The following is a 25,532-nucleotide window of genomic DNA, read 5'->3' on the forward strand; positions in this document are numbered from 1 at the left end:
GTGAGATGGAGTAGAAGATGTAGATAGACTCGCTTGTACCTGCTCAGTTGAGTTAGAGCTTCTGGGCTGTTTTCGATTGCTTGAGCATGAGCCACAAGTACCTGTAAACATCCACTCGAAACGTGTGGAGATGGCAGATATATTGGCCAGGTGTTGGAAGTGAGCATCTCATGGAGGCACTCCCAGCAGAGTCCAACACCCCGAGCTTGACCGAACTCTTGACCGAACTCGACGCGCGTGCTCAATTGAGTTTCTGTGGCGGACTGGACAAATGGACCGGGTTAAAATCGGACGTGGTCCAAGGAAGGCTCACATCATGCAGAGACGACCGGTCGTCAGGAAGAAATGCCGTTGCAAGGCTCTGAGGTAGGGAAATCTCTACGAATACTTTATGATGACGGGCGCGAAAGGGCAAACATCGCGCGGAGGGGTTGGAAGAGTGCCGGCTGTACGGCATGCTGATCACCCCCCGGTTTCCCCGCACCCACGCTCGCACAGCTCCTCCGAAGGGTGTTGGAGCACGCGGGCGGGCGGTCTGGCTGCTGGACACAGCTCTACCCCCAAGGTTCCCCCAACAGCTTGCACCTCTCCCATTTCCTTCCTGTTCCTTGTACCTTCGTAGCTACTCTCGAGCTTACCGACCTGCTTTTTGTGGTGGACAGCAACGCCCTCTTCTATCCATGAGACCTCGACCGGCCTCTCCATCCACCTGCGCCTTCCACTCACGAGCCGCCTGAAATTGCGGGGCTTTCCGAAGGTACGTGCGCGCGCTTTCCACCCCGCTCTCGAGGTTGGACCGGGAAAACAGTGGAGTACAGTACAGCAAGAGTGCACGAGGACTCCAAGAGCCAGTCCTCGATGAGTCGAGTCGTCGTTCAAGCTGTCGAAGATGTTTGACCTCTCGAAAGAAACTGACGTGAACATGTCTGCAGGATATCGCGCATCCATAGGCATCAGTGGCGGAGTGATCGCCAGCCGTTGGACCGACGTCACTGAATACCCTGCTGTATTGCTTCTCCTGCTCCCCTCTCCTCGTCCGCCCGCGCCGACCAAGCATTGCCCCCAGCGAGCATTCCGTAATGGACGTCGCGAAGCAAAAGGCCGAAGAGGCCAAGAAGACGGCTCAAGAGGCGGTGGACAAGTCCAAGGAGCTTGCCGCCAAAGCGCAGGACGACCCCAAGGCCGCCACAAAGGACTTCCTCCACACCCCGTTCATGCGAGCCGCCCTACCCTTCATCAATGGAGGAGCCGCTGGGATGTTCGCCACTTGCTGTATCCAGCCCATTGATATGATCAAGGTGCGCTTGCAGCTTGCCGGCGAAGGTTCCAAAGGCGGACCCAAGCCCACACCCATCAGTGTCACCAGAGAGGTCATTGCCTCGGGGAGAGTGCTGGATTTGTATACCGGCTTGAGTGCAGGCATTCTTCGGCAAGCCGTGTATACCACCGCTCGCCTCGGCTTGTTCGATACCTTCATGAAGAGCTTATCTGCTCGCGCAGAGGACGCGGGCCGCAAGGTCAACTTCTACGAACGTGCAGGCTCCGGTCTGACGGCAGGTGGTCTGGCCGCCTTCGTCGCCAACCCCGCCGATCTGGCCTTGATTCGCATGCAGTCGGATGGTCTCAAGCCCAAGGGAGAGCGTGCAAACTATAGCAGTGTTGCCGATGCTCTCCGGAGAATTGCCAAGAGCGAAGGCATTGGCGCATGGTGGTCTGGTTGCTATCCCACCGTCGTCCGCGCAATGGCCCTTAATTTCGGCCAACTCGCCTTCTTCTCCGAGGCCAAGAGCCAGCTAAAGGACACATCCTTGAGCCCGAGAGCGCAGACACTGACCGCCTCCGCCGTTGCCGGCTTCTTCGCTTCCTTCTTCTCGCTCCCCTTCGACTTCGTCAAGACCAGGCTGCAGAAGCAGCAGCGGGGCCCTGATGGAAAATTACCCTACAACGGCATGGTTCATGCGTTCGGAAGGGTGATCAAAGAGGAGGGGCCTCTACGGTTTTACCGTGGGTTCACGACGTACTATGTAAGTTCAGCCGACGATGCACCGGAGCTGCTTGACCGTCGCTGATCGTTTCAATAGGTCCGCATCGCACCACACGCCATGATCACGCTCATTATCGCCGTAAGTTTGCCTGGGGTCTGGGAGGGGGCACGTTGACTAACACAACACAGGACTACCTGAATTTCATTACCAAGTAAGCTCGCATTCTGATCTGGAATGCTATCGAAGATGCCTGGTGAGGCGATGTAAGCACTGTAAAGAGGATTTAACTCCGACCAATGTCGGACGGCATCTACGGCGAAGTCGATCAGTAATGCAGGATACGGCGAGGGAGATTTTGGCCATGGATGGTAGCAGAAATACCGCGCATATTGTGGTCACAGTAGGTGTCATATCTGTGCAACACGAGTTTTCGATTGCGAAACTGTACGCTACCTAAATGGCTGTACGTCGAGACTACCTGTACGTAAGCTACGCCGTACCTGGAAGCGTTTGGCCACATCGGGCTAGCGCAGGCGCGTCTCGCGTGCTTCACTTCCCGCACTTCTGACTTCGTGTTGACTGCGAAACTACCAACGATGCTCAATACACTCCCATCACAGCATGTCAACCCGAGTACGACAATCGACTGCTGCGCCGTCGCAGAGGCGATCAGGCAATGAGCCACCGCCTTACGAGAAACCAACCTTCCCCCTCAACCCTGCTGCACAACGATCGCTCGGACAATTGCTCCAGACACACACTTTGAATAAGCTCGATGGCAATATCGTGGAGGCGCAGAAGGCGCTTTCTGGAGCCGCAGGGGATATCAATGATCGCCTGACGGCCAAAGATCGGGCCGTGCAGAAGCAGAGGCAGGCGCACTCATCCAGCGACGGTCCAAGTGAAGCTGGCGACGACTTGGAGCAACGCCTTGCGGAACTCCGCGACAAGGTGGATCGCATGACGCAGCGGATGGACGAGAGTATGCGCAAAATGATTGATGGTCGGCACAGCCTGCAGTCCGCGCAAGGGGCACTCGAAAAGGCCGCGCAGGATGCCAGACTGCAGGCAAGTACACAAGCCAGCGCCCAGAACATCAGACCCCAAAGACAACGGAGACGCAACCTTGACGATGGCAGCGCAGATGGTGAGGACGACGACGACGAGTATCAAGACTTCGAGCCAACCGACCCCACCGCCGGCACTCAGGGCCTTTCATCAGCGTTGGAGAAGTTCAAGACGCAGCTCGACGACGCCAAGACACGCTACCAATCACACAGTCTCACCGCACGCTATGCCGACAACAACGAGTATCGTGACTTTCGCCGGGTCGTCCACGATGCCAAACATCCTGATGGAGATGTGCAACTGGCCCACCATACAGAGTGGTTTCACGAAGGCGATGCTCCGGCTCCCGGTGTCACAACTCGAGGTCGAGCAAATGCGGAAGATGACGATGACGATGACATCGCCGTGGCTCGCGCTACCATCAGCACCAAGTGCCCGTTGACTTTGCAGGAGTTGAAGTCGCCCTTGACATCCCGCAAGTGCCCGCACAGTTTCGAGGCCGAGGCCATCTTGTCGATGATTACCGGCTCATCGAATCGCGAGCAAGGCCGGCCCAATGGAGAGCGCTATGTTCAGTGCCCGGTGACGGGCTGCTCTCAGACGTTGACACGCGGAGATCTGCATACCGACAGCGTGTTGGTCCGCCGGATCAAACGGCTTCAGCGTGCGAGGGAGCTTCAAGATGACGACGCGGAAGATGAGCACAACGGCGGCGGACCAAGATCTACGGTGATTGAAGACGTGGACGAGGACGCTGCGGACGTGGACGACATTGTGGCGGGTCGCGTGATCCAGCAAACACAGATGAAGTCTGAGCCAAAGGGGACCAGATCGACCGTACCCCCGGCAAGCAGCGCTCGCGTGGTGGATCTTGGGAGTAGCAGCGATGAAGAGGAGGCGGACGAAGATGAGATAATGGAGGAATAGGCGCCGGATGTGATGTGGAGTCTCACATGCACACTGAACACGGGGTTGATTGGAATGTGTCGGTATAGCGAGGAGATGTGATATCCGACTTACCTTACCAGTGTGTTCTACTTCATCCCTCACTCATCGCTGATCCCCGGCGACGGCCGAACGTTACCAGGGCTGCTGAGGGATGGAGAGTCGTCGGAGCCGAAAGCCGGGATCTTCAAGTTGGCAAGAGCGATGTGCATGGAAGGCACGCCCCAGCCACCACAGACGGGTTCAGGTGGCAACACTCTATCGCATGCACAGGTTCTCGCAGTAAGTGCCCCGACACTACCTTCAATGCACTTGGGCAGCGCAATGTCGCGTTCTCCAGAAAATAATCTAACAGTAATCGTAGGTGGCTCAGAGTATTGCACGTGCTGGCATGTGATAGCTTGCTGCCTGGTCCCGAGAAGCCTCATGCCTGACTCTATTTCAACTTCACTCTTTTACTCCTTTCCCAACAATTTCTCCTCGACACCCGAACCCAGCCCTCACTGCCCACCCCACTGTCCCCTTCTTTCATCCCTTTTCCACATCATGTGAGCAAGAGTGTTCGGCCTGAAACCGACCACCTCAGCACCCAGAGCACTCTCGCCTGTCATGGCCGCCCCTGAGATCCTCCATGTCAGCGAAGGCGAGACTTTCGATGAGCCCGTCGATACTTCCGCCGTCGAGGGTCAAGAGGTAGTGGAGACCGACGACTATCGCGAAATCACGAACGTTCGAGCAATCCCTACCAAGATCGACGATGGTCATGAAGTCGACGAGCATGGCACACGCCCGGGCTCTGCGTGTTCTGGACTCAGTATGACCCAAACCGATGCAGATACGCAAGAAGTGATCAAGAAGTGCGCCATTCGTGTCAAAAGCGAGAGTGAGAGCCATGCAGAATATGTCGAGCTTCCAGAAACGACGATCATCACTCGGCCTTCTTCAGGTGGGCTAGAAGTCAACTCCGGGTTCCACTGGGCCCAAGCAAAACAACTCCAAACGATTTGGGCGGGCAATCAACAAAGCTCCCTTCTTCCACAGCAACTTGCAACCCCTACTGCAACTGAAGCACCAGGTAGCCTTCACCATACCTCTTGGCTCCGTTCACTTTGCTAATGAGCTGTTCAGAGACGTCAGTACCAACAACTGAGCCCGAGCCCAAGCCCAAGGACACGGAACCACAGATGCTCCGCAACATTTCTGGTCAACCAGACGTCGGCCAAATGTTCAGCAAATTTGCAAATCAAAAGCGGAAGAAAGGATCGGTTGGGAAGCGTCGTGCTCCACAGATACCACCTTCAGTGGCAACACAACCGCTGGTCTCGAATGAGCAATGCGACGATGTGACACCTGTCCTACCCAGTGCCCCGCCCCTGCCAGAGGATCCCGCCACGGAAGAGCAACCTATTCGAGAGCATGAGACCTCGCTCCATCGCATCTCGAGTCGTCTATCCTCCCCAAGAGTGATGAAGAGCCCTGCGAAGAAGCCCCACCCGAGGACTGCACGTTCCAAGGGTCACGAAGTTGAGAGTCGCGAGGAAAGGGACTTCATCCAGGTGATTTCTGGCTACACGTCAGTAACACTCCACAAGGTCGTACAAGAAATTCGACGGCTACAATCCGAGAAAGCAGAGCTTGAGACGCTACACGAACAGTCAATGGCGTCGAAGCAGGTGATCGGGGAACAGCTTCAGGCTGCGGTGAGAGAAAAGAACGAATGCTTGGCTGCGCTCGAGCAGAAGCAGTCGGAGTCGGTCGAGTGCAAGAAACAGCTCACGAACCTGAAGAACTTCGCCACAGGCCTGGGCAATGATTCTGACGACTTACGAGAACGGCATAGCCGTTTCGAGGACAAATTTGCCCAGAAGACCAAAGAAATGGAATCGACACTCGAGAAACTCAACCTACGCTGCGAGGGCCTGCAGGGAACACTCAACGACAAAAAGCGTCTGCTGACCGAAACAGATAATCGTGTGACACAGCTTGAGCAGGCTCTCGCTTCAGCAGACTCCCGCAATACACAAGCGATTCATGAAGGCCGATCCCGCTGCGAGGACTTGGAGCGGCAGGTGAATGACAAGGACACTTTGCTCATCAAAGAACGGGAACAGAGCACTCGTATGGAGCAAGAGCTCGTTTCCCTTCGCTCCTCCAATATCGAAGCATTGCAGAAAGATTTCACTGATCTTCGTGACGAGGTCCAAGCCATCCACTCTGCATGGAAGTCGGCCCAGGCCAGCGGCAGCTCGTCGAGACCTGTCGAAGATGTGCTTGCAGACGTGAAGGCAGCCATGGGTCGCACGCAAGAGGAAATCGAGCAAGCCGCCACAGATCGTGCAAACGTGGTGGCTCTCCAGGAGAGACTTACACTCAGCGACGGGCACGTCAGAGATGCGGACTCCAGAATTCTCGCTGCGCAGGAGAAGGAGCAAGAGCTCCACACGAAGATCGCAACTCTGCAAGCGAGGCTCGACCTACAGGAAAAATCCAACACTGGCCAGGTTGCTGAAGGGCGACTTGATGAAGCTCGCGCCGAACTCGATGCTACCAAGTCTGCGCTGGAGCAGTCTCAGTCTCAGTTGACGAGCGTCAGGAATGAACTCCAGGAACTTACCATCTCGAGATCTACGCTGCAACAACAAGTGCAGACTCTTCAGCGCGATCTGGGAGAAGCGCAAGGCAAAGTCGTTGAGCTTGGAAACAAGCTAGCCCTCGCCGACAAACAGACTGAGGATTACGTGGCGGAGGTTCGAAAGAAGTTGAACGACGATATCAAGATTTACGAGAGTGAGTTGAAGACAAAGGCAGAGAACGAGGTTCGACAGATCAAGAACGAGCGCAACCGATTCTCCAAAGAGGCGAGGTCTTTGCAGCTGCAGCTCAAGGAGATGCAATCACTACAGCAGCAATTTTCCTCCTGCAAGACTCGTTGTGATGAGTTGTCTCAAGAGCGCGACACTGCCGAGAACTCCGCTGCCGAGCTTCGAGAGGAGAATGAGAATGCAAAGCAACAGATCGCCACCCTCGAGGACGATCTCACGACCGCTCACGCCGAGCTCCGGACAGGGCAAGAGGAACACGAGTCGTTTCTTGTCAGAGTGGAGCAAGCCTGGGAGGCAGAGCAAGAAAGGTTTGCACGCGAGAGTGTTCATAGACGTCGGAATCTTCAGGAGGCGATGGAAACGTCGAGTACCTGGTTCGAGCAGGATCGTGCAGCGCAAGCCGAAACGCCCCTGGAACAACAAGGAGACTTCGCCCCTTCGAACACAACCAAGATCGGGCGGCTAGAGGCGCCGAGCCTGGAAGAGCTCCACTCCTCCGGCGGATTGCGCTCGGCCGGTGCATCGGGCAACACAGAGGGACGAAGCCCTTCTGCTATCGAGTACCGGGTGCGCGTGTCGACCGTAGACGACTCTCAGATCACGCTAGGCTCGTTTTTCGCCGCCGCCGAATCCGCACGAAGGACGAGCTCTCACCATACACGCTCGGACAACGCAGAAATGCTGATTGAGGCTGATGATCTGTCTCAGCCATTGTCAGAGACTCTGAGAGATCTGCCAGCCGGCATCACTCCGCAGAGATCAAGGAATTCCAGTCAAGACATCGCTGGACAGCAGCGCCAGGCCACAGGACAGGTGTCGAGGAGCTTGCACTCCTCTTCCCACAGCAGCTCTCCGGCGTTTGTCCACGCCACAAGCGCACGCAAGATGAGTACGTACCACGGCCAGGGCGACTCGGAGCGCCATCGCTCGTCGACAGCCAACGAAGGCCGGAGCCTCGATCCCCGCATCGCCAATCGCAGCACACCCACGAGATCGAAGCGCAAAGCTGATTTCCATGGCGAGAAGGAGAACAAAAGGATCATGAGTAGTAGCCAGACCCTGGGATTTGAGAGCAACAGGACCAGCGGAAACGGCGTTTCAGATGCTTCTTCTCTCGAAGCCCAGCCGAAGGTGCCAGCCACTTCTGCCAAAAAGCCTGGCTCGCGCACGCAGTCCAGCGGCTCAACCAAGCAGTCGCGCGTGCGCAATCTCGCCGGAGGGAATGTCGGAGGCGGTTCCCGAAGAGTGACTCGACGCGCGTCGAGGGGTAAGTTTTTCTATCGTGATTCAGGCTTGCTTTAGCTAACATAGATCAGAAGCTGAGATGGACGCTCTGTTTGCCCATGAGCTCAAAGACAACCGCGGCCGCTAGGTGGACACTCGTGTGACGACTGTGATGGGAAGCATGTTAATTTCATTGACCGAATGTGAGGCTCTAGCATCCTAGCTCTTCGGTTGCTTCGACGTCCACATCTGGCAGCATCGGCTATTCCGGCCAGACGCTCGGGACGTGATTTGCTGTGTTGTGCTTTGCTTGTTCGCTCTAGCTAGGTAGCTCCGCTCCATCAATCCACTTGGTCACATTTCTTTCGCCTTTCGCATCTGTACCTCCAACTTCCTTCTTCAGGACTGCCGCGGCTGGTTCTGCCTCTCGTAACCCATTTTTGTCCGCGTGCTCGATTGCCTCTCGCGCCTCAAGTCTTTACGCAGGCACTGCCGCTTTCCTTGGCTGTAGCAGCGGGAAGTAGAGTCTTGCGCGTGGGGGTGCTACACGGCGTGATTTGATAGGGCCGACAGCAATTGGTTCGTGATATGACTTCCGTGTCTTCACTTTCCGCGCTTTTGCTCAAGGAACAACACCTTTTTCTTGACTGTCGCCGGTGGTCAGTCCATGGTGCTCGTGTTTTGAGACTCCCGCACGTCTGAAGCTTACCAACAGGGTCGTATTTCAGCATGCTCAGTGGGCGGTGTGTTCGGGGGCGGGTGAAGGTTTTGTAGTAGCCGGTCATGGCCATGGAGATGAGGCGCACGGCGATTGTGCGAGATTTGGCTGGGGGCAAGGTCAGGATGTGGGTTGTGGGCGGGCAGGGTCGTTGGGGGATACAGACGTTTCTTGGCCATTGTGGCTGGTTCGATGCCGTGCAATCGGGGCAGGGTTGAAGGCGCTTGGTGGAGGATGAAGTTGAGTGTGGTTGCGGTCTGGTAAAGTCAATCCTCATTGGGCTTGAGCTTGAGCCGCTTATCACGTGCGCCATCCCTTCCGCGGAAGCTTGGGGCCGAGGCTCATCCGCATGTACTTGACCTACCTGCGTGCCGACTCTCCACTCCTCCTCCCTCCATTGTGTCTACTCTTCGTTGAATCCCCCACTCTCCCGATCATCACGACGAGAGCAACGCGTCATCATGGTTGCCGACGCGGTCATCTACCACCCGGCGGTGAGCCACTACCTCAAGTTTGTCGCGACGACCGTGGGCCGCGACAAGACCCTCCGAACCATCCAATACTTCTCGCGCTTCCTCGCGTGGTACACGTTGAGGACGAACCACGCGCAGTCGACGGTCAACGTGTTTGACAATGTCAAGAAGAACTTTGGCAGCGTGCGCAAGGCGATGAGACTGGGCAAGTTTGTGGAGCACTTCAAGGCCGCGGCGCTGGCGGCCGACTCGAGGGACATGGACCCCGTCCTGCGCTTCCTCGCCGTCGGCCGGCAGCTGGGCTACGCCGTCTACCTGTCGCTCGACGCCATCGCCTACTTCGACCAGAGCGGGATCTGGAAGTTGAAGGAGGGAGCGAGGATACAGCGCGAGGCATACCGGGCGTGGCTTGCGGGCCTGCTCTGCAACATTGTCGCGGGCGTCTACACGCTGTACAACCAGAAGGTGCAGATGAAGCAGCACGAGGAGAGCGCGGACGTGGAGAAGGCGGTGGAATTGAAGAAGCTGGTCAGGTATGCAGACACAACGGGCGAGAGGAGAGGTACGGCGTGGAGACTAATACTCGACAGTGCGCAAAACGCAGCGCGGCTGCAGCTTCTCTCGGACGTGTGTGATGCAACGGTGCCGAGCGCCGCGACGGGCTTGGTCAATTTCGACGAGGGCATCGTTGGGCTGGCGGGCACGGTGAGTTCGCTGATCGGCTTGACCGCCCAGTGGGAGAAGACGGCGTGAGAAGGTGGAGAGGGCATGTGTAGGGTGTTGTCACGCTCTCGACGTTTCCTTGGGAGCAGCCGGGGGTTCGAGTATGGATGGAGATCTTTCACGACGGCGAGTAGATGCAGCAAATGGGAATGGGCAGTTAGTCCAACCTTCTCTACCCGAGTCTCGCAAATATCATCACCATAAGGGCCAAGCATGAACCTTGCACCATTGACGACAGCCGCAATCGATGTCGGACCCGAACAGACCAATGGAGGGAAGAGGATGGAGCCTTCGGTTATAGAGCGAGCCCATGTCGGCCGATAGAAGGTGAGGTTTCGGACGATGGGCGAGCAATGCTGCCCGCTCATTCGTCACGCACGTATATCTCGCGCAATCCAGCCCGATGCGGTCCTTGGTCGCTAGCAGTCGATGCCAGCTGTTCCTTGACGTTGCCCGCAATGCCCAGCCCTGAATCGAAGAGTCATAACTCTATCATCGTCTCATCGTGCAGGCTACCAATGTTCGCGCGGCATGCCGGATGAACTTGAAGCCCGACTCCGAGGGGAGGATTAGGCAGAATCAGCGAGCACATACGCACTTGTCGCCTACCGTACTCTTCCCCGCTCACTTCTCGTGCGCCGGAGGAGCGGGAACGGAGGAGAAGTTGCTCCGCAGGCTCCGCTTGATATCTAAGCCTCGTGTCTCGAACCATCCTCACTGCACGCGTTGCTGACACCTTCTCGCTTTCCATTCCTTCCTTTCTAACCTCTCCCAGCCTTTCTTTTCCCCAATGGATCGCGACACAGCCTCCTCCTCTCCAATGGAGCACAAGTCGTCCATGCGCTCTTGCACCACGTGCGCCAAAGCAAAGGCCAAATGCGTGCGGGAAGCCGGCCAGGAAGCCTGCGGAAGGTAGGACATGCGTCTCTCCATTGTAGCACAAGCCCAATGCTGACCTCCATGGTGCCAGATGTGCGAGGCTCGGCAAAGAATGCTATTCCCGCCAGCCCGTTGTGCGGCGCAAGGGCCTTGCAAAGACGTCGCGAGCTGCGCAACTCGAAAATCTCGAACACAAGATCGAGCACCTCGTCAATGCCCTGGCCAACTCGCAGGCACAGAAGGGCTATGTCGATCCTCGTCCCACATCGCCCCCCACTGTACCCCTCCACGACCGCGAGCGCGATCGCATAGGCCAGAACATCGTCAACAGCCTCTGCATCGAGCCCCAACTCCCCGACCCGCCCAACTCGGGCCCCACGCTATCGCCAAACACATCCACCTGCTTCCCATCCACCGCCAGTGAACTGACAACCCCCGCCGCCCTCGTCTCTCCTCTGTTATCTGCAACGGAGACGGAAATGCTGCTGAACCGCTATCGCACGCTAATGGCCGGCAACATGCCCTTCGTTGTCCTGCCTCCGTCAAACGCCGAGCTCGAAAGCAAGCCAGTCTTGCTGCAAGCCGTTTTAACCGTTGCCGTGAGTCCCCTTTATCTCGACTCTGTAAAGCGCAACTCACTGACCCATCCGTTTCCACAGCACTTTCACGATTACCCCAAACAACACGTCCTGGTCAAGCAGCTCATTCGTGACATCTCCGAACGAACCTTGATCAATGGCGAGAAGTCTCTCGACATCGTCCAGGCCATCCTTGTCCTGGTGGCTTGGTTCTATTCGCACATCTGGTCCACCCCACAAATGTCGAATCTCCTTCATCTGGCCCAAGCCATGATCGGTGATCTCAACCTCGACCGTTCCCCTCAGCCCTGCCCGTCCGGCAAGCACGGCGTTGCGAAACCAGGCCATCCTCCACCCCGACTGCATGCCACGCTGGAAGAGCATCGCACTGTGGCGGGTCTGGTCTTCTTCGTCAACATGCTCTTCTCCAACTTCAAGAAGATTACTCCCGTCCGGCGTTTCAAGTATTTCACCGAGATACTCGATGCCCTGCAGCAAGCCCGCGAGTATCCGTCCGATCTGTTGCTCGTCCAACTCGTTCGTCTGCAATTCCTGGCGGACGACTCCTGCTTAGTTGATACACCGAATGCTCCGGTCGACATCTACATGAAGGCCTTCCAAAACGACTTACAGCAGCTGCGCCTGCAATTCGACCCATGCGTCGACCAGACCGACATCTTCCTGCGACTTCAGTACCTATCGGTGGAAATTTGCATTCTCGAAATGTCGCTCAACGACGTGCTCGAGGGCCGCGCGTCCGTGTCGGCACACCTGGACAATTTGTGGCGTTGCTTCGACGCCTGCAAGAAGTCTTTCACCGACGTCTTCTTTACCATCCCCGCCTCCACTTATCTCGCCTTGCCCTTCCACCACTTTGCCGCATTCGCCCACTCCTTTATCGTCCTCATCAAATTGGCTACTCTCGAGGGCTGGAGCACGCCGGAGAAATTGGGACAGATCAGCTACATCATCGAAGAAACCGCGTCCCGATATGAAAGTAGTGCCGCGTGTGGTCCCGAAGGCGTGCCGCTCAACAACGACTCGCTTTCGAGATGGGCCGCTCGTGTCCGAATGATGCGCCAGGTATATGAGGGTGCAGAGGGCCCGGATGCGACGCCGGCGCTGCAACAACCGACGCCTCCCGACGACATTTTTAGCGGCGAGGAAGCCTTCTTCAATTACGACTTTTGGCAGTCCTTTGGTGGGACGGATGGACTCGACTTGGGCTTGTCGGAAATCGCCATGACCTGAGTGGCCAATGGAATGAGAGTGAGCAGAGTTGTACGATAACAATTGGGCGTGCGAGAGGCAGGCTCTACGACCGCCTCGCCTATTGAGTCATGCTAGATCATCTGCTCTGTGGCAACAGGGGAATGTACACAACGACGGCGACTGCAAGGAAGCCGACGACGACATGATGTATGTATGTAATAGATACCTTATAGAAGAGCGCCCTCGGCGCATCCATCCCCACTCTTGGCGGGGACCGACTGTCTGAGCTGTACTTCTTCCTTCACTCAAAGTAGCCCGGGTACAGCCATTGCAGCTTGCGCTTGGCCTCCTCACCACGTCCAGCGGGTGCAGTGACCGCGCCAGCAAATTTCATCTGGCCCTCTAGATGCTTCGCCAGCACGAGCTCGGCATACTCCTCCTTGCTCAGCTCGTCCAGCACCGCAGCAACGAAGCGTTTCGCATTCTCCGCATTCGCCTTCATGTTGCCCATGACCATCTCCACCGTCACGTCGTTGCCGTCCTGATGCCAGCAATCGTAGTCCGTGGACATGCAAATCATCTGATACGCAACCTCCGCTTCTTTGGCCAGCTTCGCCTCCGGCAGTGCAGACATGTTAATCACGCTGCCGCCCCACGAGCGGTACAGATTCGACTCGGCGCGCGTGCTGAACTGCGGGCCCTCCATGCACACCACCACGCCGCGCTCGTGCAAGCGCACGCCGTCGCCCTCGAGCGACTGCCCGCACTTGCGCACCACCTTGGCCACTTCCTCGTCAAAGGGATCCCCGAAGCCCACGTGGCCCACCATGCCGCCCTCGAAGAAGGTGAAGGGGCGCACGCCTTTGGTGCGATCGATGATTTGGTCGGGCACAACGAAATCCCGCGGCTTGATCTCCTCCTGCAAACTGCCTACGGCGCTGAAGGCGATGATGGTCCGCACGCCGAGGCTGCGCAGTGCGGCGATGTTGGCGCGGTTGGGCACTTCGTGCGGCGCGATTTGATGGTGCGTGCCATGGCGGGAGAGGAAAGCTATGGGCGTTGCTTTGCCGGTGGTGGGCGAAGGGTGATGGAGAACGTTGATGGGCGCCGAGGGAGAGCCCCAGGGCGTCTTGACGTCGATGGTGGCGACATGAGTGAATCCTGCGAGTGAGCCGAGCCCTGTACCGCCAATGACTGCGATCCGGATGGGATCTGTGTTTTCGGGAGTTGGTCAATCGTGCAGTACAGAGGCGGCGGGTCGCGCTGTGATGGGGTTGCTTACCGCTATATTGACTTGCAACAGCCATGTTTCCCAATTGCAGTCTCTGCGTTGTCGACTGTGCGTTGGTTGGGTAAATCTTTGCGTTGGTGAAGTCGATAAGGTTCAGGTTGTGAGCCCGAAAAGGCTGCGCGGGTCGCATGAGCCAATCAAACGCGGCTGAAGTCGCTCGTGTAGAAGCTGCTGAGTAATCAAGCAGGCTGGACGCCGTGACATCTCAAGGGTTGAGACGTCTCTTGACTTCCCACCCGACATTCGGAGAGCAGAGGCGTCTCTCAAATGAAAAGTGGCAATAGATGTTTGTCCTCAATGTCTATCGTGAGCTATCTGTTGTCGTTCAACATACACCTGAACCCAATCCTGCCTCACGCCACCCCGTTCACCGCCTGCTGAACCTTGGCTTCCTGTCGAAGCATCCTCTTAGTCAATGAGATCGTCAGAACAGCCATCACGCTCGCCCAGATGAATGGAAGGCCCCATCCTGCTTAGAGTCAGCACGTATCCGAGCAGAGACACGCACTACGAGCGCTCACCTATGGAATACACAATCTCGCGCTTGACCCGTGTGTCCGACAGACCAAATACAAGTCCCCAGATGATGGCAACAATTGCCAGTCCGCTGATGCCCCACAGAAGATCCATGCGTCGAAGGTGCAAGCGAAAAACAGCGCTAGCTTCGTATCGATCGTTCCAAGCCTGACGAAACGCTTGACCACGCTTGCCATCAACGGCCACGATGTCCTCACATATCACGTACGTCCCCGGTCGGACTGCACTGCCTTTCTGAATGGACGAAAAGCGTATTGGAGCCTGCAAGCCCATGGCCATGATAACCTGCACCAACACCAGCTCGAAACACACATAGAGCATGAGCACCGAGGTCGGCAAGCTCACCACGGTCAGGTTCTGCGTCGATATCCCGGCAGAGATGAGAGCGGTCAGCATGAGGAAGCCGAACACAAAGTTCCATCCGAAGAAATCCATGCCCCATCTGCTGGTCTGTGCGAGAGGGCGACACGTAGAATCCCGTCGGATCAACGCCCACGAGCGCGTCAGGAGCGAGTAAAGTGAGACCACGCCCATGAGAGCCAGCCAGGGCGACAAGATGATCCTGAGCTGTAGATCCTCAGAGCCGTACCGAAGAGCGAAGTAGCCAACGATTGGAAGAATGCACGAGGTGAGGATGATGGGAAGCCAATGGAGAGCAATAGATAGCTTGTGCCGGGTGAGATCCAGGGGGATGCGAGGCAGCCCGGAGGCGTTTGTGTCGTGCTGTTCGATGTTCATAGCCAGGTTGCTCACAAAGCAGTCTCAGCTTCGTGGAGGATGTAGATTGAGTGATTGTTCCATATCGTGCGTACGGCCTTCCATCCCCTTTTATAATCACGGATCGTCTCAGCCTTACAGCCGCAATAGAGGCCCATCTGTAGATCAGTGCAATGTTTGGACAGATCTTGTTATTCGAAGAACAGGCTCTTGGGCAGTGTATTGCACGATCCTATCATCTCATGTCCAAAGCCCGTCTTTCGGACGTAAAGGTGAATTCAGGTTTCAGGATACATGATGATGCATATCGCTCGTCCGCGCTAGGCCGAATGAGGACATGTACTGCGAGAGTAGGTGCAGCCTCGTAGCTAAGCCCTCGGGAGTCTGCGAAGACTGCACCGCAGATGCATTTCCTGCGCAGAAGGGTCACAGCCTGTTAGGTCTTGTAGAAGCAAAACGCCAGGTAGAGTGACGACGCTTCCATCTCCTCCTCGCCCACCAGTAAGCCGCCCCTGCCCTCCGACCGATCACGAGACATCACTCCCATCCTCTCTGCCAGCATACCCAGTTCTCGGTCGCCGCTTTCGTCTTCGAACACTTCTCGGAAGCCCTTCTTGTACATCAACTCCAATCCGTACTCCTCGGCCAACGCTCGGAAGCCCTCCCACGGTACTACAAACTCGGGCACATCCACAGCTTCTTCGAGCTGATAGTGATAACGCCAGCCATACGGTGGCCGGAAGATTCCATCCTTTGGGAGAGGAAGATTATTCGCGAGAGGCTGGTTGCGAGGGAACCGAACTGTATAGATGCGGTTGCCCCATTCCAAGGGTGGTAGATCGGTTTTGGAGGCAGTCCCGGAAGATGTGGTTCCGTTTTGTTGAGGAGATGTATTTGCATCCGTATGCTGAAGTGTTGCTGCAGCTTCTGAAGGTTTCTCGGGATCCCAATCGTCCTCGCCATCATCTGCATCCGGTCCCACTCCGTTCGTGGTACTGGCTGCGGGCTCGCTTGGTTTCTCGGGATCCCAATCATCCTCTCCATCGTCAGAAGGGCGTATGGTAGCATCATTTGGCTCGGCTGGCTTTTCTGGATCCCACTCGTCGTCCTCTTCCACCTCTCCTTCTTCCTGGCCGTCCTTGAGGGGTTTGGCCCTCTCATTCGGTGTCTGCCCCGTGCTCTCCGCCTGCAACAACCTCTTCACGCTTGCTGAAATGATGTCGGAGTTGGGCATCACTCCAAAGAATCTTCCACCTTTCTTCAACGCTCCAGCTACATTCTTCAGCATTCCTCTTGCCAGAGGCTCGCTTTCGTACGAGTAGTGCAGCGCAAACATCATGCTCACCACGTCAAACCCTCCCGTCATCATGCCTCCCTGGATGACTCCAGATCCTGGCCCTGCATGGGGATTGAAGCCCACTTCTCGTACGCGTGGAACGTCGGAGAGCGGCTTCCCAAACGCATCGTGCACGTAGAACTCGGCATGCATGTCCAAAGGTCGTCGATTCCTGCCGCGACTCCGCCGTAATGTCTCCTCCCAACGTTGTTTGGCTTGGTCGACGGAGACCGCGGCAATGTCGCAACCAACGTATAAGGCCGGAACTTGGGGCGCCTTCTCCCACTTCCCCAAATCGCCTCCCTTCCCGCACGCCATGTCCAGCACACAGAGCTGCTGTACGGGTATGTCCGGCCGGCTGAACTTTTGTATCAACGTGCTCTTGATCCAGTTATTCAAGCTACGCAATCCCTTGATTTGGGAGTCTGTTTTTCTCCACTCTCTGCCTCGTTCCGGAACTGCGTTGTAGTGGGAAGCCACCAGTTCAACCCCACCAGTCTGTCGTTCATTCACAGCGCTCCGTTGCTCTTCCTCTCTGCGTTTCCTTGCTGCTTCGGCCGCCGCTCGATCTGCTAATCCAATCCTCGCCCCGGCTCCAGGACGCTTGAGTTTGCGAGGCGGCGAGCGAGATTCTTCGTCTTCGTCATCGGAAATCGGACGTGGCGCGCGCTCCCGTGGTGGGGAACGGCGAGCGTATGCATTAGGAGTGCTATTCCGACTAGAATGGTTCGACACGCGGGCTCTCTTTCGCGCGGGCTGGCGTGCTTCGGTGATGTTGGAAGGTCTCGTGCTTTCCGCTGAGCCCGACATCCTGAAGTCTGCCGGTGGATGAAATTGTTGTTCCACGACGGATACCAGGATTAGTGACCTTCACTTGTGTGAAGTAATGAGGAGAGGACTGAGAAATGTCGATTACTAAATGTTTGAAAGTGAACGCAGCCGTGACTGCACCAAGCGGGTGCACAGGGCATACACACAAAGCCGTATGCGGTTAGCTCCGGAAACACCCGGAGCTAGCATCGCAGGCAGTTCTGTGAGCGCGGCTCTACAATTCATACCTGACATGAACGCCATTTGCTACGAGATCCGTCGTCGTTCCGTTTGCTCTTCCATCTCCGCCCCATCAGCCGTACATCATGGGTGAACCCCAGTACCTGAACTACCCTCCTCTGCCTCTGGCGCAAAGCGTCTTCACCCTCGTCTCCCCCTACGCCTCCGCCGAATCCAAACAAACCTCTCTCACCACTCTTCAAGATGGCATCCGTGAGCACAAGATGGCGCCTCTATACGCCTACCTCGCACACCCCCAGACCGGAAAGCTCAATCCGAGCGGAGAGGGGACGGCGTCGGCGGTGCTGTCTCCCGTCTTGAGCAGACAGAGCACCACCAACGCCCTGGGTACGCGCCCTTCACCGGAGCTCCTGCTGAGGAGAACGAGCAGTATCAATGCTCCTTCGATCGTTGGCGTTCTGGGTGGGAAGACGGATTCGAGCGTGGGGCTTCCGTGGGATGAGAAGCTGTATGAAGAGTTGAAGGCGGACAACGAAAAGGAGCTGGAGGCAATTCAGAAAGAGGAGGATCAGGCGGTGGAGATTGAAGGAGAGACCGAGATTCAGAATGCGCAAGGCAAGCGTGCGGAGCTGTACGCCCGGATCGGCGACAAAGACAAGGCGTTGGAGGAGTTTGAGAAGCTGTTCGACAAGACGAGCATTCTCGGCAGCAAGATCGACATCGTCTTGGCCATCATCCGCATTGCTCTCTTCTTCGACGACAAGCTACTGGTCAAGAAGAATGTGGATCGGGCATCGATGCTGGTGGAGAGTGGCGGCGATTGGGACCGTCGGAACAGACTGAAAGCTTACCAGGGCATTCATCTCCTCACCATCCGCGCCCACAATCTCGCCGCCCCGCTGCTACTCGATTCGCTGTCCACCTTCACCTCCACCGAACTTTGCCCGTACTCCTCTCTCGTTGTCTACGCCACCCTCGCCGGCTCCGTCAGCTTACGACGAGGAGATTTCAAGAGCAAGGTTGTGGACGCTCCCGAAATCCGCGCAGTCTTCGGCTCAGAGGCAGGTTCTGACCGGCTGGCTGCTCTCAGTGGAGGCGCATCGTCCGGCGCAGGCGCAGCCGACGTAAATGATCAGGAGATGGCCGACTCCACCGCCACTCCAAAACCCACGGCCGTCAATCTGACCACTCTCGCGTCTGGCTCTGCAGACGCCGAAGCTCAAGCGAAAGCAGAGCCGCAAATCGACTTCCGTCCGTTGGCCGCCATGATTCAAAGCCTTTACACCGGCACCTACAGCACATTCTTCACCGCCCTCGCCAAAGTGGAAACGGACTTCCTCGCTGCAGACCGCTATCTGTTCGAGCATAAGAACTGGTTTGTGCGGGAAATGCGGCTGCGCGCCTATTCCCAACTCCTCCAATCCTACAAGATCGTCTCGCTCTCGTCCATGGCCGACAGCTTCGGCGTGTCTGTGGACTGGTTGGACAAGGATCTCGCGCCTTTCATCGCGGGCAAGAGATTGGCATGCTCCATCGATCGGGTGCGGGGCGTGATCGAGACGCAGAGAAGTGATGGAAAGGAGAGGCAGTATGCGGATGTGGTGCAGAAGGGTGACCAGCTCATTACGAAGCTGCAGAAGTACGGACAGGTGGTCAGGTTGAGAGGTAGCGAGAGGGGGTGAGGGCGACTGAGAAAGTCGGCCAATTGTGTGCTTCATCAGGCTGTGTCACCGAGCGAGGGGTATGGTGGATATCACGATGCAGAAACGCATAGCGTGGCAGTGCTAGAAACATCAGAGCAACCTGTAAAACTAAGCATCTCCCGCTGTCGGCCTCTGGCACAAGCTGCACATGCTCGATCAGCCGAACATGTCCTCTCACGTGTAGACTCACGACATTCAAGCCTAAAATCAATCGACATCGCTCCACAGGTTGACCGCTACTCGCAAGAGCGGGAGACGCGGACTTCCGAGGCGGCGCATGTGGATGGCTCTGCACTCAAAGTGAATGCCGCTTGAATGCTAAGATGGGTGCTCGAAGCAATTCATTCGGTCGTCAAGAGTTCATTGATCAATAGTCGGCGCTCGGCGGGACCCGCATAAGAAATAAAGGTGCTGTATAGCCGAGCCGCAACAGCCGCCGCCTTCTGGCCGACTTTAACATGACGTCGGGGGATGATTGAGCACGACACCCTATCCTACTCGACAAAGATGAAGCGCTGATTGCGCGCAATAACCCTGTGTTTCTTACTGCTGTAGAGACATGTCCAATTCGGCTTCTCCCTGCAGTGCCTCCGAAAAAGACGAAGCTGCGGAGCAGGCTAGCGGCGTCGAGCAGATCGAATATGGCGAGAAGAAGGGCTGGAACGGGCGAGACGACAAACAGATCCTCGACAATGACTACCTACGACCACTTTCACAGACTCGAAGTCGTTCGTCGGCCCGGTCGCACACGGACGGCTATTCGCACCTGAGGCACAATGACGACGAAGAGAAGCAGCAATCGCCGCGAGAGCGGATTCCCGTCGGGGTTGGCGCAGAGGAGGGCAAGGAGTTCGAAGTGCAATTCGACGGCGACTCGGATCCCTGGAACCCCAAGACGAAGTACTCCACCCTACGCAAGTGGACCATCGTTCTGATAGGATCCGGTTGCTCGCTCTGTGTCACGTGCGCCAGCGCGCTGTACACATCGACGTACCTGCAGCTGGAGAAGGACTTTCACGTCAGTCGAGAGGTGGCCACATTAGGTCTTACAACCTATGTATGTGGGCTAGGTCTTGGGCCTATGTTTCTATCGCCTCTCTCGGAATTCTTTGGACGAAGAGCGATTTATCTGTCCGCCTTTGGGATGTTTTTCATATGGTAAGTTGGTCCATCTCCGGGGAAGTAGTGATGTACGACTCACCCATGCATTTTTTGACAGGCTGATCCCGTGTGCCGTGGCTCAAAACATCCAGACGATGCTCATCGTTCGCTTTTTCGACGGCTTGGCTGGGAGTGCGTTCTTGTCTGTGGCCGGAGGCACAGTTGGCGATGTCTTCCACAAAGAGAAGCTAAGCACACCAATGTAAGCGGTTCCATCCTCATCCAATTGATGGAGGCATCTCTTTTCAACAGTTCTGATCTATTCGGGCATAGGATGGTCTACACGGCATCACCTTTCCTGGGTCCCGAGCTCGCACCGGTGATCGGTGGTTTCATTAATTCGTATACAAATTGGCGATGGTCCTTTTGGGGTGAGTGTTCAGCCGCTCTTGCCCTGCGAGCCCCTGGGAGGTCATACTGACGCGCGATGGATCGGCCCAGTACTTCTCATTTGGGCTGGCGTCTATTGGATCATGATCTTTGCCTTCATTCCAGAGACCTACGCGCCGGTCCTGCTGAGAAGAAAAGCCATTCAGCTACGCAAGGAGACCGGCGATGAGAGATACAGGGCGCCGATTGAGATCATGGATCGCTCAGTCAGCAAGACCGTTCTTTGGAGCTGCATCCGCCCCTTTCAGCTTTTATTCCTGGAGCCCATGTGTCTGAACCTCGTATGTTCGTGACAGCCCAGGGCTAAAGACCTGTTCGCTAACCCGAATATCAGTGTCTGCTATCAGCCATTCTCCTCGGCATCTTGTACCTGTTCTTCGGCGTAAGTAACATGCCTTGAATTGACGTTGCAAAGAGAACACGCTGACGCTCGCCAACTCCAGGCTTTCGCTGTTGTGTAAGTGAATGCGTACAATGGGCGTCTGGAGCTCGGTCCATTGACTTTGAGAGACAGTTTCGAGACGAACCATGACTTCAACGAGTGGCAAGTGGGGCTAACCTTCATTGGCATCATGGTCGGTATGATCTTGGCAGTGCTTTGTGACCCTCTCTGGAGGAAGAGTTGTAAGGCGATGCATTGACCTGGCGGGCGATTCTGGGTGCTGACTACCTCCTAGACGAAAAGCTTGTGGCCAACAACGGGGGTGTCAGCGAGCCCGAGTTCCGATTGCCGCGAACCATTGTGTAGGTCCTGCACCTCCCCTTTATGCGTGCGCAGCGCCGTTCGCGCACACTCAGGACAGCTGACTCATATGGGTAGGGGCGCGATAATTGTCCCCATCGGTCTTTTTGGTAGGTTTAACACGGACACATCGTAGTGGCGATCTTTGCGCTGATGCATGATGCGTTTCAGGCTTTGGGTGGACGACATACCGTTGGATACACTGGATCGGTGAGCAGGCCGGATCAGGGATGGCCGGTGATGGAGGGCTGTCGTGCTGACGGCATTCTAGTCCCAATCGTCTTCAGCGGCTTCTTCGGGTTTGGCATTATTCTCTGCTACGGCGGCATCTTCACATTCCTGGTGGAGTGCTACCCACTTTACGCCGCAAGTGCGCTTGCTGCCAACAGTTTTATGAGGTCCTCATTTGCAGCGGGTTGGCCGTAAGCAAACCCCAGCCGGATCTCAACCCATGCGACCAAGCGTGCTAACTTGGGGAACAGGTTGTTTGGCGTGCAGATGTACGACGGTGAGTGAAGGAGCAATAAAGCCGTTCCGCATGCGCCACTGACGATTGCACTAGACCTCGGATTTCAATGGGCCTCGTCGCTTCTAGCATTTCTCGCGCTGGCCATGACCCCTTTCCGTAAGTCTCGTGTGTGGCGTGCAGGGGGGAGGCGAAGCGTTTGCTGACGATGCTATCCTTAGCGTTCCTGTTCTTCAAATACGGCAAGAGACTGAGGGGCTCGTCTCGCTTTGCGCAGCCATCCTAGCTCGCTGGAGAATGCTAGCTGCGGTGCTACGAGGACGAGTCTGGCTCTGGGTGGTGATACTGCGTGCCAACATTCCCATAGTCGCGTGCTCGTGCAACACTCCCTGTGCGTTGTGATCCAGTGAAGCTCATCATGGCCGATGAGTCAGTTGAGATGGAGCTCTTGCGCCAGCGCACAGCGTGTGGTAGCGTGGTGCGTGTTGGGATCGTCATGTGCTCCCAAGACAGCAACAGGATTGGGGCAAGGAGAGGACGAGGTGCAGGGGGGAGGAAAGGCTGAGGTGAAGCGGCTGGCCGCTCGCTCGCTCGGGCCGTCATCCCGCTTAACTTAGTTAATGCGCCACACCCACCCGCCCGCCCGCTCGGTTTGGGGACGGGAACCACGATTCAATGTCTCTCCGCCAGACCCAGCTTGTCAACGTGGTTGTTCCTCAAATGTGAACCTGCTCTCGTCACCCCCGCGCAACCCGTGTCTCGCGCCCATCGCTCCAGCCAAACCCGCTGCGTCACGTCAGCCTCACCATCACACTCCCCCCGGCCCAGCTTCGTCCCTCGTTGCCTCGCGCCCCGCCCATCCACCCTCCAAGCTCCGCCAACGCGATGCGGTCGAGTGTGTCACAACACTAGTGAATCCGCGCGCGCGGTGAAAGAGCATGAACTCGGCCCCCTGTCCCATCCACTCCCTCGGGCCTGCATTCATCCCAACCGCCAGTTTGGCATTGGTCCCAGCTCGACGGTCGGTGGGGCGTCTCGTGCTGTTGCACTCTCTGCCCACCAACAATCTCCCTCCTCGGCCCCCCCGGGCCTGAAGTGTTGCACTGCTTCGGCGTGCCACAGCCTATCGCATTCCCCTCGGCCCCTGTGATCCAATTTGCGACACGCCCTGTTTGGTAGGCGGTGCTGCTGGAGAACGTGGGGCGGCAGCGTGCTCGGTGTAAGCTGCCTGGGCGTCCTGTGCGCAACCTCGACACACTTAAGATGCCGCCCGACGCTCACTATGCCGCCGATTCTTCGGACTCCGACAGCGACGACGAGTCAGGCACCATGGCCGAGGACAAAGCTGATCGCGCCTCCACCGACGACCAGTCCCCTACCCAAGCCGGCGGAGCTGCCAAACCTCACAAACCCTCCACCAAGGCCAACGCCAAAGATGCCAATCGACCGAAGAGGAAGAAGGCGAGGCGGGCATGCTATGCGTGTCAGCGCGCGCATCTGACTTGTGGTATGCCATGCCCGGACTCGCTCCGGTTTGCGCTAACTGACTTCTGTCCCAGGTGACGAGCGACCGTGCAACAGATGCATCAAACGTGGCCTCCAGGACCAGTGTCAGGACGGCGTACGAAAGAAGGCCAAGTACCTCCACGATGCTCCCGCCGAAGCTCTCATGCCCAACTTTTCCGGGAACTACCGACACAATGGCTCTCAACCGGGCCCGACCGCCTCTCGCACTCGTCAGATCTCTTCGCACGGCGCCCCGGCCACTCAGTCCACGCCGTTTGTCGGCCAAAATTCAACGGACATGTACTCGCAGTACGGCTCAGTGCCGCGCCAGGGTCACATAGCTCGTCCAGGCATCGATAATGTCAACTCCATCGGGGATTACACCAACCACCAGCCCGTGCAGACCGCCTCTCAGATGTTCACCAACGCTTCGCAGCAAGTGTCTCCTGAGCAAGGCATGCCTACCACTGTAGATCCACCATCGACCCTGGCGAACCCCGGGAATGCCATGTTCGAGTCTGGCTTCGTCGACCATCATGACCCTTCGTTGTACGATGTCAACATCTCGGAGCTCAACTACGACAATCGTTATGGTGCACTCGAGTTTAACATGATTGGGCATTTGTTGTCTGGCGCGGCCAATACGCCGGACTTGGAAGGATTGCCCTCAATGGGGCAGGCTGCTCAGGCCAACATGAATTTTGATGGCGCCGGTGGCTTCAACTCCGGCTTCGGCTATCCCTTCCAGCCGTGGCAGAGCATCCCAAACCCCGTGTCGAGGCACGGCAGCTCAACACAGCTTTGGAGTCTCAATAATGAGAACATCGACGCATTCGCAGTGGGCGAGACGACGGGTTCTGTTGCCGGAGCCAGTGAAGCCTCTGGCGGGCAGGACTTCTCGGCGGGCTATTCATCAACCATGGTGTCTCCTGAAGTCACTCTCTCGGTTCCAGAGAAGGCGCAGCCACTGGATACGCTACAGCCGTTGGCTCTGCAAAGTCAAAAGGCGAAGCGCAAGCGTGGGCCCCTACCCAACGAGGTGGTCCAAGCCGGTGCGAACAAACGGCGCCGCAACACCTCAGACGTTTACTCGTCCGTCAAGCACCCATACCCGTATACACAGGGCTTCCACAACTTCATCGCATTTCTCCACGGCCGCTTTCCCCCCTCCCAAGTCTTGCGCATTGCCAAAGCGCTCGCCTCGTTCCGCCCCTCTTTCATTTCCTGCAACAAGAACCTGAACACCGACGACTTGGTCTTCATGGAAAAGTGCTTTCAGCGCACGCTGTACGAGTATGAGGACTTTGTGAACCATTATGGCACCCCGACAATCATCTGTCGACGTACCAGCGAGGTCGCAGCTGTGAGCAAGGAGTTCAGCCTTGTCACCGGATGGCGACGCGATGTCCTGTTGGGGAAGGAGCCGAATCTCAACGTCAATACGGGATCAAGCGGCTCGGGTACGGAGACGGGGGCTAGCACCAAAGGCACGGCGACACCACGAGTGTCGAACATCGAGATCGACCCCGGCCGTCCGCAGCCCGTCTTCCTTGCGGAACTCATGGACCAAGACAGCGTGGTGCAATTCTATGAAGACTTTGCCGAGCTGGCGTTTGGCGCGTCCCGATCTTCCATCATTGGTGCGCGATGCACACTTCTGAAGTACAAGACCAAGGACGATCCGGGCTGGGGGCCGGGAGATCGTAACGGCGGGGCACGCAACGGGAAGAAGGCCAACGAGACGAAGACGCAATCGCTCATGAAGGGCGAAGCCGGCGCCAACACGCTGGGCGACCAAGATGGCAAGGTGGATGCTGTTCTCTGCTGGACGGTCAAGCGAGATGTGTTTGATATACCCATGATGATCGTCATCAACGTAAGTCAGCCCTTCTTTCGTGCAGCGACGTTTAGGGTGTGTTGGCTGATTGATTTAGTTTCTGCCCGTGATTTGATTTCGGGAAACCACATCGGCGTTTTGGGGACGAAAAGGGCATTCTCGATATGGCAAACAGGTTCTATGCGGACGGTGGGCAAAACGTGTATCT

The 25,532-nt window shown here is 56.8% G+C and overlaps 12 protein-coding genes across 12 annotated transcripts; 8 read left to right on the top strand and 4 right to left on the bottom strand.

The window, feature by feature from the left end:
- Nucleotides 1-1,079: 1,079 nt before the first annotated feature.
- Nucleotides 1,080-2,200, top strand: BDY17DRAFT_322237 (mitochondrial carrier domain-containing protein; the record flags this gene model as incomplete). Its single annotated transcript, XM_033736775.1, has 3 exons — nucleotides 1,080-2,024; nucleotides 2,082-2,123; nucleotides 2,174-2,200. The coding sequence occupies 3 exons, from the start codon at nucleotides 1,080-1,082 to the stop codon at nucleotides 2,198-2,200; spliced, it is 1,014 nt and encodes a 337-aa protein (XP_033591961.1).
- Nucleotides 2,201-2,432: 232 nt separating this feature from the next.
- Nucleotides 2,433-4,066, top strand: BDY17DRAFT_102334 (zinc-finger of the MIZ type in Nse subunit-domain-containing protein). Its single transcript, XM_033729127.1, has one exon. It carries the CDS (start codon nucleotides 2,607-2,609, stop codon nucleotides 3,978-3,980), a length of 1,374 nt encoding a protein of 457 aa, XP_033591962.1. The 5' UTR covers nucleotides 2,433-2,606; the 3' UTR covers nucleotides 3,981-4,066.
- BDY17DRAFT_102335 (uncharacterized protein) lies at nucleotides 4,067-4,520 on the top strand. Its single transcript, XM_033729128.1, has 2 exons — nucleotides 4,067-4,280; nucleotides 4,363-4,520. The coding sequence occupies exons 1-2, from the start codon at nucleotides 4,153-4,155 to the stop codon at nucleotides 4,430-4,432; spliced, it is 198 nt and encodes a 65-aa protein (XP_033591963.1). The 5' UTR covers nucleotides 4,067-4,152; the 3' UTR covers nucleotides 4,433-4,520.
- Nucleotides 4,521-8,647: 4,127 nt separating this feature from the next.
- Nucleotides 8,648-8,941, bottom strand: BDY17DRAFT_344246 (uncharacterized protein; the record flags this gene model as incomplete). Its single annotated transcript, XM_033738055.1, has 3 exons — nucleotides 8,648-8,691; nucleotides 8,754-8,870; nucleotides 8,929-8,941. 3 exons carry the CDS (start codon nucleotides 8,939-8,941, stop codon nucleotides 8,648-8,650), a joined length of 174 nt encoding a protein of 57 aa, XP_033591964.1.
- A 282-nt stretch (nucleotides 8,942-9,223) lies between these two features.
- On the top strand, nucleotides 9,224-9,988 carry BDY17DRAFT_308786 (peroxisomal biogenesis factor 11; the record flags this gene model as incomplete). Its single annotated transcript, XM_033735250.1, has 1 exon — nucleotides 9,224-9,988. One exon carries the CDS (start codon nucleotides 9,224-9,226, stop codon nucleotides 9,986-9,988), a length of 765 nt encoding a protein of 254 aa, XP_033591965.1.
- Nucleotides 9,989-10,537: 549 nt separating this feature from the next.
- BDY17DRAFT_102338 (uncharacterized protein) lies at nucleotides 10,538-12,850 on the top strand. The gene is made up of 3 exons (XM_033729129.1): nucleotides 10,538-10,870; nucleotides 10,929-11,436; nucleotides 11,497-12,850. Exons 1-3 carry the CDS (start codon nucleotides 10,749-10,751, stop codon nucleotides 12,664-12,666), a joined length of 1,800 nt encoding a protein of 599 aa, XP_033591966.1. The 5' UTR covers nucleotides 10,538-10,748; the 3' UTR covers nucleotides 12,667-12,850.
- A 78-nt stretch (nucleotides 12,851-12,928) lies between these two features.
- On the bottom strand, nucleotides 12,929-13,934 carry BDY17DRAFT_315786 (nucleoside phosphorylase domain-containing protein; the record flags this gene model as incomplete). Its single annotated transcript, XM_033735945.1, has 2 exons — nucleotides 12,929-13,839; nucleotides 13,910-13,934. The coding sequence occupies 2 exons, from the start codon at nucleotides 13,932-13,934 to the stop codon at nucleotides 12,929-12,931; spliced, it is 936 nt and encodes a 311-aa protein (XP_033591967.1).
- Nucleotides 13,935-14,172: 238 nt separating this feature from the next.
- BDY17DRAFT_293522 (uncharacterized protein) lies at nucleotides 14,173-15,433 on the bottom strand. Its single transcript, XM_033732996.1, has one exon. The coding sequence runs from the start codon at nucleotides 15,191-15,193 to the stop codon at nucleotides 14,426-14,428; it is 768 nt and encodes a 255-aa protein (XP_033591968.1). The 5' UTR covers nucleotides 15,194-15,433; the 3' UTR covers nucleotides 14,173-14,425.
- On the bottom strand, nucleotides 15,434-17,420 carry BDY17DRAFT_293523 (mRNA capping enzyme-domain-containing protein). Its single transcript, XM_033732997.1, has one exon. The coding sequence runs from the start codon at nucleotides 17,316-17,318 to the stop codon at nucleotides 15,609-15,611; it is 1,710 nt and encodes a 569-aa protein (XP_033591969.1). The 5' UTR covers nucleotides 17,319-17,420; the 3' UTR covers nucleotides 15,434-15,608.
- A 152-nt stretch (nucleotides 17,421-17,572) lies between these two features.
- BDY17DRAFT_102543 (26S proteasome subunit RPN7-domain-containing protein) lies at nucleotides 17,573-19,237 on the top strand. Its single transcript, XM_033729130.1, has one exon. The coding sequence runs from the start codon at nucleotides 17,645-17,647 to the stop codon at nucleotides 19,199-19,201; it is 1,557 nt and encodes a 518-aa protein (XP_033591970.1). The 5' UTR covers nucleotides 17,573-17,644; the 3' UTR covers nucleotides 19,202-19,237.
- Nucleotides 19,238-19,928: 691 nt separating this feature from the next.
- Nucleotides 19,929-22,258, top strand: BDY17DRAFT_241377 (major facilitator superfamily domain-containing protein; the record flags this gene model as incomplete). Its single annotated transcript, XM_033730376.1, has 12 exons — nucleotides 19,929-20,380; nucleotides 20,442-20,585; nucleotides 20,657-20,754; nucleotides 20,825-21,054; nucleotides 21,108-21,159; nucleotides 21,284-21,397; nucleotides 21,451-21,517; nucleotides 21,594-21,625; nucleotides 21,687-21,725; nucleotides 21,787-21,930; nucleotides 22,045-22,140; nucleotides 22,203-22,258. Coding segments are annotated over 12 exons (1,524 nt in total), but the record flags the coding sequence as incomplete, so codon positions are not given.
- A 1,052-nt stretch (nucleotides 22,259-23,310) lies between these two features.
- BDY17DRAFT_315790 (uncharacterized protein) lies at nucleotides 23,311-25,439 on the top strand (the record flags this gene model as incomplete). The annotated part of the gene is made up of 3 exons (XM_033735946.1): nucleotides 23,311-23,488; nucleotides 23,541-25,363; nucleotides 25,422-25,439. 3 exons carry the CDS (start codon nucleotides 23,311-23,313, stop codon nucleotides 25,437-25,439), a joined length of 2,019 nt encoding a protein of 672 aa, XP_033591972.1.
- Between the last annotated feature and the right edge of the window lie 93 nt (nucleotides 25,440-25,532).

Source organism: Neohortaea acidophila (assembly GCF_010093505.1).
Source record: "Neohortaea acidophila strain CBS 113389 unplaced genomic scaffold BDY17scaffold_3, whole genome shotgun sequence".
NCBI classification, from domain to species: domain Eukaryota; kingdom Fungi; phylum Ascomycota; class Dothideomycetes; order Mycosphaerellales; family Teratosphaeriaceae; genus Neohortaea; species Neohortaea acidophila.

Bases quoted from the DNA above. Each gene is read 5' to 3' on its own strand.
- BDY17DRAFT_102334 (XM_033729127.1), top strand. From the start codon at position 2,607: ATGTCAACCCGAGTACGACAATCGACTGCTGCGCCGTCGCAGAGGCGA.
- BDY17DRAFT_102338 (XM_033729129.1), top strand. From the start codon at position 10,749: ATGGATCGCGACACAGCCTCCTCCTCTCCAATGGAGCACAAGTCGTCC. The intron at 10,871-10,928 runs GTAGGACATGCG...CCATGGTGCCAG, and splicing joins GGCCAGGAAGCCTGCGGAAG to ATGTGCGAGGCTCGGCAAAG. The intron at 11,437-11,496 runs GTGAGTCCCCTT...CCGTTTCCACAG, and splicing joins AAGCCGTTTTAACCGTTGCC to CACTTTCACGATTACCCCAA.
- BDY17DRAFT_293523 (XM_033732997.1), bottom strand. From the start codon at position 17,318: ATGTCGGGCTCAGCGGAAAGCACGAGACCTTCCAACATCACCGAAGCA.
- BDY17DRAFT_293522 (XM_033732996.1), bottom strand. From the start codon at position 15,193: ATGAACATCGAACAGCACGACACAAACGCCTCCGGGCTGCCTCGCATC.
- BDY17DRAFT_102335 (XM_033729128.1), top strand. From the start codon at position 4,153: ATGGAGAGTCGTCGGAGCCGAAAGCCGGGATCTTCAAGTTGGCAAGAG. The intron at 4,281-4,362 runs GTAAGTGCCCCG...CAGTAATCGTAG, and splicing joins CGCATGCACAGGTTCTCGCA to GTGGCTCAGAGTATTGCACG.
- BDY17DRAFT_102543 (XM_033729130.1), top strand. From the start codon at position 17,645: ATGGGTGAACCCCAGTACCTGAACTACCCTCCTCTGCCTCTGGCGCAA.